This window comes from Oreochromis aureus, linkage group 5 (genome assembly GCF_013358895.1).
Source record: "Oreochromis aureus strain Israel breed Guangdong linkage group 5, ZZ_aureus, whole genome shotgun sequence".
NCBI lineage: Eukaryota > Metazoa > Chordata > Actinopteri > Cichliformes > Cichlidae > Oreochromis > Oreochromis aureus.
Window position 1 is genome coordinate 31435026 of NC_052946.1, and position 16346 is coordinate 31451371.

Sequence of the window (16346 nt, forward strand, 5' to 3'; positions counted from 1 at the left end):
TTTAGGAAACAAAGTCTGCAGCTCTCTCACATACAAAGAAACAACCTGTCGTTTACCTCTATGCAAAAGTATAAAAGAACAATGAAGCCCGAGTGCAGAATTTCGATGTTAAAATCAATCAAAGAGCCAACATTGGCACACCTGTAGCCCCATCGGGGAAATGGCCTCAATGTCATAGATTCAGTTTGGGAAAACGACTTGTCCCACAGTGAGCATTTCCCACTCGTAAGAAATGGACACTTTTGAGGGTATATTTGCAGCATCTGGACCTCACGTGGCACCTACGTTTTTTTGTTGGCAGTAAGTTTCACTACTCTGTAGTTTGTGTCAATCACCTTGTTAGTGAGACACTCCAACAAAGGTCCTGCTTTCTCGGGAGAACTGTTTGGTGCCTCTGTGCCTCCCCCAGTTAAATTTGTATGTTTAAAAATGCTAAATGGAAAGGTTCTTAGAACACTTTTCTACTCTCTTTGGAGCACTCAAAGCGCTTTATACAACATGCCTCATTCACACAAGCACTTATTTCTGTCCCTAAGTGGTTTCTAGCTAACATTCATACTCGGATGGATGCAGCTGAGAGGAACTTGAGGGTCATATCTTGCCCAAGAATACTTTAGCATGCAGGTTGGACTTGCCAAGGATCCGAACCACCAACCTTCCAATTGGTGGATGATCTGCTCTACATCCTGAGCTTGCTCCCTGGTTATATGGGCGAGAAGCAGGGTGCACCCTGGACAGGATGCCAGAATTTGCAGGTCTAACACCACATGCAGCAGTCTAGCACTAACATTTTTAACATGTTAGAAGTGGTCCTCATCTTTAACATACATGTGGAATATATCTAATGCTCTCTACACAACCATTGCGGATTAACAAAGTTCTTACCTGGTACTTGCAGTGTCAGTAATATGGTATCACACGTTTTTTGCAGGCAGGATGTTGCGGCTTTGCTGTAAGACCAAAAATGGGAGCCACTTGATGCATGGCTTGACTCATCGGTCCTGCGTGCAGGAGCTGAAGCGCAAGGTGGAGGAGCTGACTGGTATCCCCTGTGATGTGCAGAAAATAATGGTCGGATACCCACCCTCCAGCCTTGATCTTCGGAACGGAGAAGCTCACCTCAAGGACTACCCTATCAAATCAGGTATGCTAACAGGCATCCAACATGTGCCGAAAACATGGACCAAATTCATTTTTTTTATTTATGAAACTTTTAATTACATCCTCTAGTGCAGGGGTGTCAAACTCATTTGACATCACGGCCCACTTTGATAGTAAGCAGGCCAGACCAGTGAAACTGCTCCTTTCTGTCAGTGTAAAGAAGTTGCATATTTAAATGTTTTTCTAAATAATAAAGAAAAAGCTGCTGTGACAAAGTACGAAGTTGAAATCTCTTTGGAAGTGAGATTTCGGGTGAACATGGGGATCTGCGCTCTGCATTTCTTTTTGCAGAATCGGTTTACCTGATGTTTTAGCTGTTCAGTGGTTGTTGAGTAGTATGTTACTTTTCCTATGAATAGCCATAAGGGAGGGGTTTTTTATCGGTAGGAAAAGCTGTAAAAATTATGGAAATACAGTTAAAAGTCCAAAATGTATCCTTATGCTTGTTTGTGGTGAGCAGCAGATCAAACAAATTAACAATTATAAATGGCTTCAACTGCACATTCAGGCCTGTGAAGCTTTATATAGAGTTTATTTTACGGAAGATTCATTACTATGCTGTAAATTTAGTCTTTTTCAAGGAAGCAATTTTTCCTAAAAGCCATATTTTTTTATACATTTTACTACTACTGGTGAGAAAACAGATGAGCTTTAAGGCCTGGGCAAGTTTGAAACTTTTTGACCTCCACAGTGGAAAATGACTGAAAATTAAAATGGGTATCAGTTTAGGCTTCTCCTAATTTTATAAATTCTGCACTCAGCTTTGAAGTCTCCAATATCATTGAAATGTACCTTTACCGCTACACTTGCTGTCTTTGAAAAGTTTGCCCCCCTTTCTTCTTTCACAATTCATTTTACATTTCATAATGGTATAATCCCAGTCTGTCTTTGCATGTGATTGGCCACATAGTGTGCCCATCAAAATAAAGTCCCACCTCTGCCTGCATAGATTCTCAGCAGGGTTGAAGAAATCAGCTCCCACATACCAACGGGCCCTTAACAGTTGACATATGAAATTATCTCGCATGAGCCGATATAATTGTATTGTATGGAGGCTGCACGTATGACACCCGACTCTAGTCTTTTTGTTCGAATTTATATACCTGTGATGACAGGTTAAAATTTAAGTATGATTTTAGAATAGGCAGTCTTTATAACTTCAACTTTTAAATGCTTATAATATAAGGGATGTTCTGTGGTGTGTTTGAATTCAGCCCACCTCTGGTGCTTTGGGATGTGGTCAGAAATATTAGAAGCAGAAATTTTTGAGTTACCGACTCTTTGATTTTTTTTGTATGCAATAGACATTTTAGGGACATCTGTGCAAAATAATCAGTTACCCTTCAGACAGATATACAGGTAATGTTTTTCCTCTTCCCTTTCCAAACCAAAGTCTGACAGGGATGAAAAGTGTTTTCATTGGTGTGTCTGTCGTCCTATACAGGAGACACACTCATCGTTGAGGAGGAAAAAAACAAGCCAAAGCCTCAGGATCGTCCCGCTGTGACGAAAGGACCTAACCTCGAAGTTTCACCTGTGCTGGCACGCCGAGTGGTCCCAGCTGACAACTCCTGCCTCTTCACCAGTGTTTATTACGTGGTGGAAGGCGGAGTGTACGACCCGCCTGCGCCCCTGAAATGCGAGGTCTCATTGCCCAGATAGTCTCGAGTGACCCCGCGGCTTACTCTGAAGCGGTGCTGGGGAAAACCAATGAGGAGTACTGCACCTGGATAAGACGTGATGACACCTGGGGAGGAGCCATCGAGGTATCAATCCTGTCTAAGTTTTACCAGTGTGAGATCTGCGTAGTGGATACTCAGACAGTGCGAGTAGACAGATTTGGGGAGGATGCTGGCTACCACAAACGCGTGTTGCTGATCTATGATGGCATCCACTACGACCCGCTGCAGAAAGAGATCCCCGGATCTGACACCCCGCCCAGACTATCTTCTCGACCACAGACGGCGTAATCCTGGCCCAGGCCCTCGAGCTGGCAGGCGAGGCTCGCCGCAAGCGGCAGTTCACAGACGTTAACCGCTTTGCCTTGCGCTGCATGGTGTGTCAGACAGGCTTGGTGGGACAAAAGGAAGCTCGTGAGCATGCCAAGGAGACAGGCCACACTAATTTTGGTGAAGTGTGAAAGTCTTGCTGTCTTTCTTTTGCTGTATCTCACAAATACAACAACCACCAACCCCCATGCCCTGTGTCTGGCAACTCTGTGGGTCTGTCTGCTTTTGTGATCCTCTACCTCACATTATCTGGCAACATCTTTGGAGACTCTGCAGGTACTGTGTTCCGCCTCTTACCTGTTCAGTATTACTTTTTAACTACTGTCAGTTCTTACAGTCAGAAATGCTACTGCAGTGCTCCAGTGTTAGAAACCATAATATTCAGATCTCTTTAAACTGGGACAGGATGCAAAAAATTCTTAGTAGTTTCGATCTGGTAATATTACTCATGGACAAGTTCACGGTGACATAAACCAAACAGTTTAGGATGTGTTATCAATGCAACAGATTGGCAGAACCTACCCTTGACGAAACAAAGATGTGCGAACAAAGAGTTTTAAAACAGCCACTAAGAATTATTTGCACAGTTATGTGATCACATTCACTTTTGTCTTAAACACAACAAGCTTGACTGTTATTTATCATGTTGGTTATGTAGCATGTTTTTTTTTATTACATTGGGTGCAGATGTAAGTAATTCTTCCATTAATTTCCTTAAATTGAAACATTTGAACTGTTCAATATAGATGGCCTGAGTTAATGCTAAGCAGGATTCTTCTAAATTTTAATTTAATGAAAAATCAATCAAACCAACCTAACCTCCTGAATATCAGTAGTTTTTTTATTGTTTTGGGGGGGGGGGGGTTGGTGCAAGAACCTTAATAACTATAACTATGGATCCTTCATATTGTCAATATTTTCTGAGTTGCATGCTGTAAATCTGCACAGGTGTGACTCAAAATTTGGCACTTTGTTTAATCCAGAAGGATATGACGACTAAAAGAAGATTCAGGTATCAAAATGTAGGTTAGAAAATTAGACCTTTCAAGGCTACAACTTGTTCTGATCAGCCACCTATCCTACATGGTGATGTGATCCTATACAAATAACCATTTGCGTAACAAACAGATAACTCATTGCAGACACCAATGCATCTCTCTGTTACTCTGCGTCTATCGAAGACATTAAATGCAATGATTTGTCCCTTGATTATTATTAAGCTCAAAGGTACACTATGTTTGGTATGGTTGGTGGTATGCATTTTGAATACAGTATCATACTGCAAGTGCAAAATTGGTTTTGGGGGATCTTTTGGGGGTGGTGTTGCAACATTGATTGTGAGTGGGCTTGACTAAATAAGACAAAAAAAGTTATGGTGCTGTAAACGAAACACTTTACAAAATCTGTAGCTCATTTTTCTATATTTGTGCTGCAGGTTTTGACGAGTGTTTTCTTGTCTTGTTTTTTTTGTAGTGCACAAGTTTGAAATGCTGTAAGAACTGTTTTCTGTTGTTTAAATTATACTGCATACTTTGAAAAACCATTCAAGCATTATATTTGTAACAAATCAAGGTAAGACATATACAGTATTTTAAGATCTTTTTTTCCTTGTAAAGGCTGCTCATAATGTCCTTTGCTAATCAACATCAAATATTTCCATCTTACGTTTATAGCTCTGGGTGGATGTATTAAAAGTAAAGGTACATTTAGTTTACTGTGTTTTGTATGTTTTATAAAAACTGCCCCTCCTGTTTCACTGTATGAATTTTTTTTCTTCCCCCACAACAGGGGTCTGTTCTCACATTTTAAGCTAGTCATCCATTATCTCTTTGCTAATTTCTTTGACATACACTGGCTATAAGGATGAAGAAAGCACTTGTATTAAACTTCAAGTCAAAGATTTGAAATTGATAACTGTGGTTAGTTCTCATTGTGGCAAAACATGGTGTTTGACGGGTCTTTGGCAGAATTGTTGCCATCAGCTTCACAGTGGAGCCTTGACTGGACAGAACAACTTTTTTGTATGATTTTTTTTTTTTTTTTTTTTCCCCTTATCCCACCTCATCATCTACCTTAGGTATTTTAAACGCTGGTCAAAACTGAATAATCAACTTGATGAAACCATGAAATGGCTTTGTTGCATTTTGTATTTGCCATGTTCTCATGATTAACAATAACAGTGAATGTTGCACACAAAGCACTACAGAATAAACTGGATTTACTTGATTGTTTTGTTTTTTTTCTTCAGTGTTGTCAATTAAAAAATATAGCAAGGAGGGTTGTGTAAAAGTTGCTTTGTGTCAACTATACTGGGTTTACTCATGGCTAAATGGGTTTAAATTCTGCAGTGCTTGATGAACAACAAGGTAAAACAAACTAACAAAGAGTTAAATAGTTTTCAGTTTCCCTTGTGACAAAACTCAACCTGAGATGATGCTTTGTTGCTGCCGCGCTTCAATGGGTTTTAAATAAATCTTTAAAGATATTTTTCTTTAAATGGTTTGATGCAGGGGGACAAAAAAGCAGTGTGAAATTTAAAGGTTAGAATCTTTTTGTACATAGATACAAATGGAAAGTAACATAGATAATGCTAATTAATTGTGATATTACTGTGACAACTCCATTATCTTATGACTTTATCTAGTGCATTGCTACTAAAAATAAATCCCAACTGGCAAATTTACACTGGTCCTGTGCCATCATTGTCGGATTACACTACCCGCATGTTATTTTAAGGAACATCTACCCTTTCATAATAGGATTTAGGATTTATTTACTTACTCTTTGACCAACAGTAACAGCTACCACTGCTACAAAACACAGCCTAGGAATTAGTTTTTTTGTCTTTCTTTTAAATAATGTGATATTTTAATGTGTCATAAAACACTACAAACCTCTTTACAAATATTTCATATACAACACCCCATTTACAGCTTTACAGTTTCTTATTTTGGTTTATGTGAGTTTCAAGACTTGCACAAAGGATGCAATTCATGCCCGTTTCAGCAATCAGAAATGTACTGGTTCAGTGTAGCACTTTTTTTTCCCCTGAAACAACAGCTACCAAAAAAGAAGGAAAAAAAATCACTCCACTTGCGGAAGTTAACACCAGCTGAAATCCTAACTTCAGCTTGCAGTGAGATTTTGGCTGTGTCCCAGATCTGAGCTTTGTTAGCAAATAAGGTAACTAATGTGCGTTAGCACTTGCATAAATAGACTTTTTTTTTTTTTTTAAACTAATTGGCAACAGTTTGCTCAATTTGTAACTTTTTCTTAATTAGGTAGTGAACTGAATGGATTGGGCTCAGAAGTATTTGGGTATTTGGTTTGGTAGATTTTTAACCTGGTTGTGTCTCTTCCAGGATCGAACCGTGGGTGTTAAACCACGACGCCCCTTTAGGATGCCTTTAAGGTGGTATAGCCTCTGAGCTCAACGCTGTGGCGGCCCTTTGTAAAGCTTGAAGTTTGTGTACTGCTGCATGAACAAGTAATGATTAACTGCATCACTAAATTACTTAAAGTCAGGTAGTCGCCCCGCCCGCACACACCCACCAAAATCACTCGTGCAGTATCAGTGAAATCTAACTTTCTAGCTATGCATCGTCTGTGCTGTTTGAATCGGCACTGTAGTAAACAGCACCTGTTCTCTTTTAAATAAATACATTAATAATTAATGAGAAGAACGACAATAATAATAACAATAACAAAGTTAACTGAAAAAATATGTGAAGCTCTATCTTTTTAGTCAACACTTTTTAGAGGATATTTCCTAAATGCTCACCCAAAGCCTGACGCCCAAAAATAAAAACATAAAGAACACTTTAATACATGGAGGAAGAGCATTAAATTTTGGATTACTTCCAGCCGTCCTGGCAGCATACGTCTGACAGACAGAGACAGGAATGGTTTACATTTGTTTGTTTAAAAAAAAAAAAAATGAAAACGAGGACTCGCGGGGCTTAAGGAGAATGTGGCTTCTGATTGGCTAGAAGCTTAAGGGACAAAGTCCCTCTTCCAGGTGTCTCTTGAGTTGCGCGCTCACCTTGTCTTCAGTTGCACGCGGAGCAGGATATGAGAGACGACCGTGCACGGACAGGTACGCCTTTATTTACTTAGCAACTAAAGCTCTGTTGTAAATAGGGTAAGGAACAGTTAACATATTTTTCATTTATTGGATGCTATTTAAATAATTTACCGCTTGTGGCAGTTATTTTATGTTTTGTTTTGTTTGTCAAGTCTGAGACTTATACTTAACCAGTATTTAAACACTTTTCGATGAAGGGTTTTATGGCGGTTTGGGGCTAATAATGTTAGTTACAAAAGACAGGCTTGGATTCAGTAAGTAATGTGAAGGAAGTGGGTTGAAGCCTGGGTACAGTGGAGAAAATGATGATAACCCTATTACACAACATCCTGCACAGAATTCATCGAAGGTAATAAAAAGTTAGCCAGATGCTCTTTTACAGCCACAATGAAAACAACAGTAACGCTGTCATTGCACCACATTTTCCAAAGAATCTGACACAGCAGTTTATTGCCTTGACTTGTGCATCATAGTCTTGTGATAGCTAAACTCGCCCTGTTTTTGTTTTTGCCTACTGTGTTGATAGGTGTAGCTCACTTACAGAGATAACACTTTGTTAAATGTTCTTCGGGTTCATATCTATCTACAGTCTGATTTGTTGTTTGTTTGTTTGTTTTTTCAGAGTAAGGGTTATAGCAGAGTGACTGGGACCTTATAGGTAGATAAAAACGACAAATGTGAAAAAGTGTTTCAAGCCGGTCAAAAATCACAATAAACGTTAACACTGAGCTTACATTGTTCAGATTCATATCCTGACCTGGGACTTTTCCTACTGATCTGGCTATAGGGGTTTTACAATTTTAAAGGGATGGGATGGCATGGCAAAGCACGAACAGTGGACAGGAGCGCTTTTGTGCCTCCACTGCCCTATTTGGCAGACCTTGCGTCTCAGGTGTTGACAGTTATCCAAAAGTGAATTTCTTTTCACCAGGGCCAGACAGGACTTCCTTTATTCTCAAATTGCAGCTACGCTACAATACCCATATAAATGAAACATTGAACAAAATTTCCAAATACAAAGCTGAAACAGCTTTTTTAAAACAGGTGTCATATAGCCTTCAGGAGACTGGTTGCTTCTGCCTTCCACTCCCTCTGAAATTGATCCGGTAAAGAGAGATTAGGAGTGGCATGCAGGTTGTAATCCAAGTCACATGTAGTAAGAGGACTAGTTAGATATCTGTTAGAAGCTCACCGAGCTATGATAACCTGCCATTTGTCAATTTCAGTGCTTACAATAAAGCTGTGCCCTTGCTGTTCTTTAGCTGCATGATCAGGTATGAAGTCCACAGTTATGCAGGTCATAATTGGATATTATAAAGTTTATATACATTTTCTGTGTGCAATGTTAAGTATCAGTTTTGACTCAAATACCTACCATCACACAACCCAACCAGTGTACACACAGGATTACAGTTATACTGTTACCGTTCTATAAGACCAATATCATTCAAATAACCACAGACTCATTTTCATCTCTGATTGATGAAGCTGTACGCTTCGCTTATTTTTATAGTTGACTGTTTTAAAAGGTAGTTGGCAATAGTGATCGGGATATGAACAAAGTCCTTTGGTGCTGATTGCCATTTATACATAAAACTGGCTTTCATATCTGAAAGATGTGCCGCTTAGTTGATGTCACGCTGCACAGATGTTTAATTATTATTTATCAACATACCAGAGAATAAATTCCTTTACAGTTAGCAGACAATGTGAGCACATAGAAATTAAATGAAACAGGGTCAGACCCAATGGTCAATGCTGTGCTATTTGCATAAAAAATGGTTTGACTTCTATATATTTCCTGATTTTATTTGTTTTGCAGGAAAAAAGGTTTTAGCTGTACCCATGATTGTCATTAGCATTGATGTATCATTCTCAAAGTGTCGAATATGACCTATTGTGCTTTCTATTTAACAATTTGGTTGATTATTTATGAATTATCAAACAAAAGATATCGAAAAAAAATCTTTACGCATTTGTCAAATGATGCCTTTATACGCTGTTAAGAAATTCCTACAAAAGGCTAAAACTAGGTAACACAAATGCGTCTATGGGGTAAAACCCTGTAAGGGAGTTACTCATGAAGGACAGTGTTTTCTGTGGTGCTATTGAAAATGATCTACAGGGCCATAAAGAATAAATAGCAGGGGAAAAATGTGGAGAATAATTAATGTATCCCTTTAAAAAAAAAAAAAAAATCTTTCACTTTGCTAAGAACAGTTTCAATAGTAATTTTACTCTGTATTTCAGATTGAAACAACAGGGTGTGTCACTAACTGTGGATAAGTAGGGCACTAAGATGCCCATAAATGATACCTGGCCAGGTGACACCGGAATGGAGACAATGAATGGCATGGAGAGTGCTGGCAGCTGTGACAGTGTGGTCAGTGTTAATTCTGGCTTTGTAAGTAACCAAGTTTACCCTCTTTAATCTTGACAAAAAGAATATGTACACTACTAATAGCACAAAACATATACGAAACAACTTGAAGTAGTGAGGCAAAACAATACTGGTAACAGAGCTGTAACATAAAAGCTAAAAGTCTATTTCTTTTCTTAGAGAGGATTTCTATCTCTCATTGTGGACTTCTTTTCTAAATGAAAGCCCTGCTTTAATACGTTTCAGAGTGATGATAGTCTGGAGCACTTGTCTGCTGAGGAGAGGGCCTGTCTCATGTTTCTGGAGGAGACTATTGAGTCTTTGGATACTGAGGAGGACAGCGGAGTCTCCAATGACGAGCCTGAACAACTGCCCAGCTCCAGCAACCTTGCTACTAAAGTGGCTAATCTGTCAGCCTCCATGAGCAAAAGCAACCTTGATGGTGAGTTAATCCCTGGGAACAGATGCAGAATTAGTGACACATTATTTAGTGAAATACTCTAGGTAGGTGTGCAGAATTTTTAGTGATAAATGTGTACTTGTTCGACTTCCAGATTCACAGACATCAACCAATCACCAGAAACCAATCAACAAAAATTTTGATGCCAGGCCCATGCACAGCTACCTGGTTCCCACCCCTCTTCTTGTTGCAAGCAGTGCTCCCTGTTCTGTACTCGGTACTAAACCAGGCACTCCTGCAGTCAAAACCGCCTCCTCTAAGCCTCAGTTTACATCTAAAAACAACAAACCAGGATACAAAGACAACCAGAAAGCAGTTGTTCGCCCAACATCTTCAGAGGCTAATGTTATGCCTCCTTCCACAAAACCCACAGCGAGGACAGCTGAGGGTCCTTTACCTAGAGGACCTCTCTCCTACGACGCACTTGTACATTTGCGGAGGAGTGCCTCCACAAAGAAGACCCCTTTATGCCCAACAGTTGATCATACTATAGACTCAGAAAAACGTCATTCTGCCCCAGTGGAAGGCCCAACACTTGGAAATCTCCAAAGATCAGACAAATCCCAGTCAGAGGTTTCCAAGTGTAAGAAAGGTCCTCCAGTTGTTCCCCCAAAACCCAAAAAGATTCTTACTAATATATCTGCAAACACTCAAAATGAAGAATCTATAATATCAGATTCTTCATACAGTGTCAAGAATGCAGCTGATCCCCAGGTGGTGAGAGTGGAAGCTTTGCAGAAGCTGGGCCTCCTGAAAGGCCAAGAGGCAGAAAATGATAAAGGAACCCCACTGCCTCCACCCAAACCTAACTCCTCCTTGGGTGTAACACCTGACAAGTTTACAAGAGGTCCAGCTAATAGTAATCCATCAAGGAGCCAATCATTTTGTAACTTTCAAGTGCCAAAAGATTCCAATAACAGACCTCAGCAGACCACTGCCAATTTGCGTCAGTACACCAAACGTGACCAGCGGCCTGTGTCATCACATCCTGCTCAATCCAATGGAAAGAGGACAGCTAATTTGGAGCAGTCTGCCACCCTGGACAACCGTAGAAGTAGTGGAAACACCTCTCAACCGCAAAGTATGAAATCAGCCAAACCAGTGACAACCACCAGGACCACCACAACAGCTCCCCCAGTACCCCAGAAAACCTCAAACTCAGTAGGCTACACCGTGATGGTGGTGCCTGGGATGGGAGGTGATCGAAAAGAGGCTCTCAAAAAGCTTGGACTGCTAAAAGACTGAAAGAGCAGATGCCTGCTGGCATAAATGCAATGCTCAGAAAGAAGCACAAGCACACGATCAGCTTAAAGAGAGTTAAAGCGTTAAGTGGAAATCTGGCACACGGCACTTTGTCAAATAAAAGCAGGAGAGGAAGCGTTTAAAGGGCCATACACTTACAATATGTTCTACACTTACAATATACAACACACAGTCATCTAAAGACAGTTGTTTTTAAATCTACAATTAAAAAATGCACTCAAAAGTAACAGAAAATGCACCTTAAATATTTTAAATCCAGAGCGTCAGTGTATGAAAATAGTATCTTAATGTATTGCAAACCTAACAAAATTCTGTTATATAAAATTTAGACCCTATTGGCACAGGTACTAAATCAAAGACACGGATCAGGGTGTGCCAGAACTGATATCTTACTCATTGTTTTATAGTTCACAAATGTGCCTGCACGTTGATTTTTCTTAGAGCAAATCCTCAAAGCACCAGATCAGTTCACGCAGTCTTTTAATATTCAGACATTTTTTAAAAGTTTTTGGGGGATCATTTTCAGTACTTATGTCCAACACAAGAACTCACGCGCCAGTCGTTCTTCAGTTTCTTTCTACTACTGTTTTTTTTTTTTTTTTTTGTACAGTGTACAGTAGATTAAAGAGTGTTTCAGTATTACACAGCCTTCATTGTGTAACACTGAAAATATGAAACGAAAAACAACCATGTAATAATTTCTGTCTATTCCACCATTTCTATGAATGTCACCGAAAATAAAGTTTTTATCTAATATACTGCATTTTAAGACTTTTTTTTTTTTTCCTTATTGGAAGTTGGGCCGTGATAGCAGCACTCCAGACTACATTGTAGATCGAGGTCACAGAGTGCTGGGGCAGGTTGCGTGCAAACATCACCAATGAGCTTCAAACCTCCGTCATGAGTTTCCTTGGCCAAATACCTCCAGTATGTGTCTGGAGGTGGCCCCGTACTTTTGTCCATATAGTGTATATAATTTCTCCAGTGAGCTCTGCAATAGCAATAATGCAGAATACATAACGGTATACTTTGTTGACAAATGTAAAATTCACAATGAACTGCTGCTTTTTTCACAATAATTACCATTGAAATAAATGTTAAAATCTATTGAAAAAGCACAGAACAGCTGTATAATACAATCCTTTTTTTAATTCAAAAGTTCAGATTTACATTAAATTATGTGCAGCTGTTGCAGCCAGAACACTGCCTAAAAAATTAAGGTCCAACAAATGAGGTAATAAACATAAGACTGCTGATTGGCATAACCTGTACTTTCACTTTTTGTTATATTTTGATAGAAACATTAATAAAGACCAATAGAAATGATGAGTACATTAAACTGTTAATATTAAATAATCAAATCAACAACTACAAATGCATTAACCTAACCTAACTAATATTTAACTTAATAGCACCAAAAACAAAAAAGTACTTAATAAACAGTCAAATAAAATTCATAACACTTGATACTTGCGGTGGTGTCTGACAATGTTTCTTTTTATCCAGACTTGATAGTAGAGGGCTTTCAACATGGAAACCAGTCTCTGATGTTCTGGCGTTCTTTCCTTGCACCCTGAAAGCAAATACAAAGCACAATAAAGCAAACTGGCCATTTAAAAAAAATAAACGTGTACATTCAATCAAGCAAATTTTCATTCAATCAAGTCTCACATTTAATACAGCTGACACTATTCATTGCATAATGATTATACAATGACCATGATGCTTTGCAATGTGAACATAAAGATACCTCATTAGGTCGGTACTGGATGCAGTGAGGTAAACATCCACTCCAACTACAGCATGAGTACTGACCGCCTGTCAGCTCTCTGGGATGGGAGAGGAGCCCACAGAAGCTCCACTGCTTGGAGAGAAGATTAGAGACGAAGTAGAAGTAGAAGAATGATAGATGCTTCATGTCAGACACTCCAAAAGTCTCCAATAACACCAGAAAAAGTCACTAATTGTAGCGACAAAGTCACTAATTCATGCTGCTCTTTCCCACACAACTCTGCCTTTCAACTGCTGGCGGACACCATATGCCAAGAAAGGGCCTGTCTGCTGTCAGAAAAACCAGACCTGCTCAGTTTTCTGAAGAAAAAGTGCTAGGACTCATGTGTACCACAATGCACATAAATTTCTACTCTTTTTTTTTAACCTCTTATTTATTGCTCAGATTAATAAATTTGTTCATAACAGTGTCAAAAAACAAAAATGATAATTACAAAAATTACAAAAAATTGACCTTGTCCGTGAATAATATACATTCAACAAAATTAAACATTGACCTATTTCAAGTTTACTGAACCTAAAATGTAAGAATTGTTGTCAATGCTTCAAGATCCATTAACTTCTCCAAATATTCAGTATGTTAGTTGTGTTTTAAACTTTAAGGGAAAAATGTCCACAAATTTAAACATCTGAAACCACGTATGTAATTGATGCAAATCAGAATAAAATTAAAAGACTGTTCTTATAAAAACACAGAACTGATTTCAGAAACGAACAGGAGAAAAACCTTTAAAACCAGTGACTAACTGCTACATTAGAATAAAGATGTCACACAGCCAGTGATGTGAGAGCTGAGACTTAACAACATTGCACAAGTCCATTTTTAACATGTCTCTCGCCACTCGTGGTCTGAAAGATCTGCAATAAGAGTGAGCACTCTTGGGTTCACAGACAGTTGCTTCTTGTTCTTCTTTGTTTCCACCTTTGTGCCCTTTTCTGGATTGATGTTGAAACAGCATCTGTTTAAGCACAAATTCAACTATCAATCTCTTCATAAACAATGTGCTACTCATAAGTATGTTTTTTTGTGTGTTTGTGTTTTTTTACCTCTGAAGAAACTCGAGTGTTGAGCAAAGGTCCACAGGATAGTGAATATTGAGGCAGTAGTAACTTCCAAACATCAAGCAGATGGCAGAAATGAAGGTGGGAATGTTGTCATTTACAACTTTACGGTCTACAGCAAGCATGAATCGGGTTGAAGAATAGCAAGAAGATCCTGCAAAGAACATAAATGAAAGAAATACTTAACTCTTCATCAGTCATTATTTTACAAAAAAAAATGATAAACATTTTTTTCTCAATTAAAGTAGTCTAAAACTGTAAATCACTAAAACAAATCCAAATAGCTTTACTTAAAAGTAAAGAATAAGAAGTCAGATAACTGAATATCAACTTACCGCACACAATGATACATGGAGTTACTGGCAGGCTTTCCATTTGAACCTCGTGTCCCAGACATGTTTGTTCAACATGATGGAATAGATTCTCCTCTCTCTCATCAAAATAGGACAGGAGAAGAAGGACCATGTCCTTAACATCCTCTGAGCAGCCTTGCAACTGTCCTCTAAGTATTTGTAGTTTTGTGACAGCCTGCAAAACCCTTTTGCTCTTATCAGCACAAGTGTTTCGCATAAAGTCGAGCAGTCGTTTTCCCTTTTTCTCCAGACTGTTAAGGAAAGTCTCCTTCAGTGAAACCCCAGTGAGCTCGTAGAAATGGACTGCCATTCCAACCTCCTGGAACAAGAAAGGCCATTCCTCCAACAGGGTTTGCAGTTCTTCTCCATTGTTTATATCCTTGCGTTGAGAGTAGTAAGTACACTTCATGAGATTTTCCACCTCATCTAGGCTGACATTGGTCTCACGATGAAGCCTCTTCATTTTTTATTTTTTCTCCTGACTTTCTGTTGTCTCAGTCACTGGCATGAATTTCATGTCCCACTTGATGCAACCATATGTGTCCTGAACAGCAGCCTTTTTTTCAGCTGGGACTTCATCTGTTAAAGAATCATCTGAACACTCCTTGCGCTTCTTTATCCTGGGTGTTGAAGACCGCTTAACATTTTCTATTCTTGCTTGTAACTGCTTAACCAGTGAGTGATACCCTGATCCCACCACATCGCCTTCTATGACATCTTGCAGTGACTGTGGATACTTGGCAATCAGTTTTTTGGCTACTTCAGTTGAAGCTTGCTTACTCGGAGATGCGCTTACTTTCATCATTTCAGAAGCAACAATACGGATCATTTCTCTTCTCAACTTTGGCGCTGGCCTCTTCCCTCTCTCCAAACACTGCAGCAAAGCTTCTGGAAACTTATCCCATGGAATCTGGAAGCTGTCAACCCAGTCTAAAACAGCAAGGACTCGGCCAGGTGAAGGTGAAAGAGAGACTGAGGAGCTTGTTGGTGAGGTAGAAGAGGATAATGATGACTGGATGTGAATTTCAGTACTTTGTGCTGTGAAACAAACAAACAAACAAAAATAAATAAATGGGCAAAATGTATGATTGAAAGATACACAATAAAGGTAATTGAAATCTACTTACAGTTTTTTTTCCACGCAGCCACCAGTTTTCTTGCTTGAATCAGTCTAAGAACAGACATCAAATCACTCTCCTGGACGAAGTCAAAATCTTCAGTGGTTTCTACACCCAATGACTGCAGTGTCTCCACAACAATACCAAGAACTGAAGGTGCAAGGTCGGGCAAAACCTTTGTAATGGCATTACTTATGCTGCTTTGGTCCATATCACCCATTTCTGTATATGAGAAAGTAAAAAAAGCAATGAAAATATCAAAATATCAGGCTATGGAAGCAATCAGTCTGACACAACACTATGTTTCAACGGTATTACTTGGCATCCATCCTTCATGTATGATGTCAATGGATAGAAATCAGCTAAGGCATTGATGTTCAGACACAACATCTTTTCAGTGTCTTTCCTAACAGAGTACAGATGATACTTAGGAAGGAACTCTGTTATGTGGACTGATACTAGGAAATGAGCAGTGCCATCTTTTATTAAAATGAGCACTACCTCACCAAACTCCAGTGAGTCAGTGTTGCCTGTGACAAGGAAATGTCCTTTCTTGTATGTTTTTCCCTTATACACCATTTCAACTGTGACCTTTGTGTTCTTCTCTGTAAATCCAAATGGTCTGACAGCATCTTGAATGGCTTTACTATATAGTGCTGGGTAAA

At 39.1% G+C, this 16346-nt stretch overlaps 2 protein-coding genes across 3 annotated transcripts; both read left to right on the forward strand.

Moving 5' to 3' along the window:
- Positions 1-367: 367 nt before the first annotated feature.
- LOC116320292 (ubiquitin thioesterase OTU1) lies at positions 368-4616 on the forward strand. Its single transcript, XM_031739857.2, is given in 5 exon segments — positions 368-755; positions 932-1144; positions 2606-2773; positions 2776-3099; positions 3102-4616. Coding segments are annotated over 5 exon segments (921 nt in total). The 5' UTR covers positions 368-739; the 3' UTR covers positions 3302-4616.
- Positions 4617-7132: 2516 nt separating this feature from the next.
- On the forward strand, positions 7133-12118 carry LOC120432688 (specifically androgen-regulated gene protein-like). 2 transcript variants are annotated; one of them, XM_039611795.1, is made up of 4 exons: positions 7133-7266; positions 9505-9658; positions 9881-10076; positions 10189-12118. In XM_039611795.1, the coding sequence occupies exons 2-4, from the start codon at positions 9554-9556 to the stop codon at positions 11337-11339; spliced, it is 1452 nt and encodes a 483-aa protein (XP_039467729.1). In that variant the 5' UTR covers positions 7133-7266; positions 9505-9553; the 3' UTR covers positions 11340-12118. The 2 variants fall into 2 exon arrangements, with proteins under 2 accessions (XP_039467729.1, XP_039467730.1); XM_039611796.1 differs by lacking the exon at positions 7133-7266 and having other exon boundaries at positions 9335-9658.
- The last annotated feature ends 4228 nt before the right edge of the window (positions 12119-16346 follow it).

Excerpts from the sequence above, each read along its gene's own strand:
- LOC120432688 (XM_039611795.1), top strand. The coding sequence starts at position 9,554 with ATGCCCATAAATGATACCTGGCCAGGTGACACCGGAATGGAGACAATG. Across the intron at positions 9,659-9,880 it reads TCAGTGTTAATTCTGGCTTT|AGTGATGATAGTCTGGAGCA; the intron begins GTAAGTAACCAA and ends AATACGTTTCAG. Across the intron at positions 10,077-10,188 it reads GAGCAAAAGCAACCTTGATG|ATTCACAGACATCAACCAAT; the intron begins GTGAGTTAATCC and ends TTCGACTTCCAG.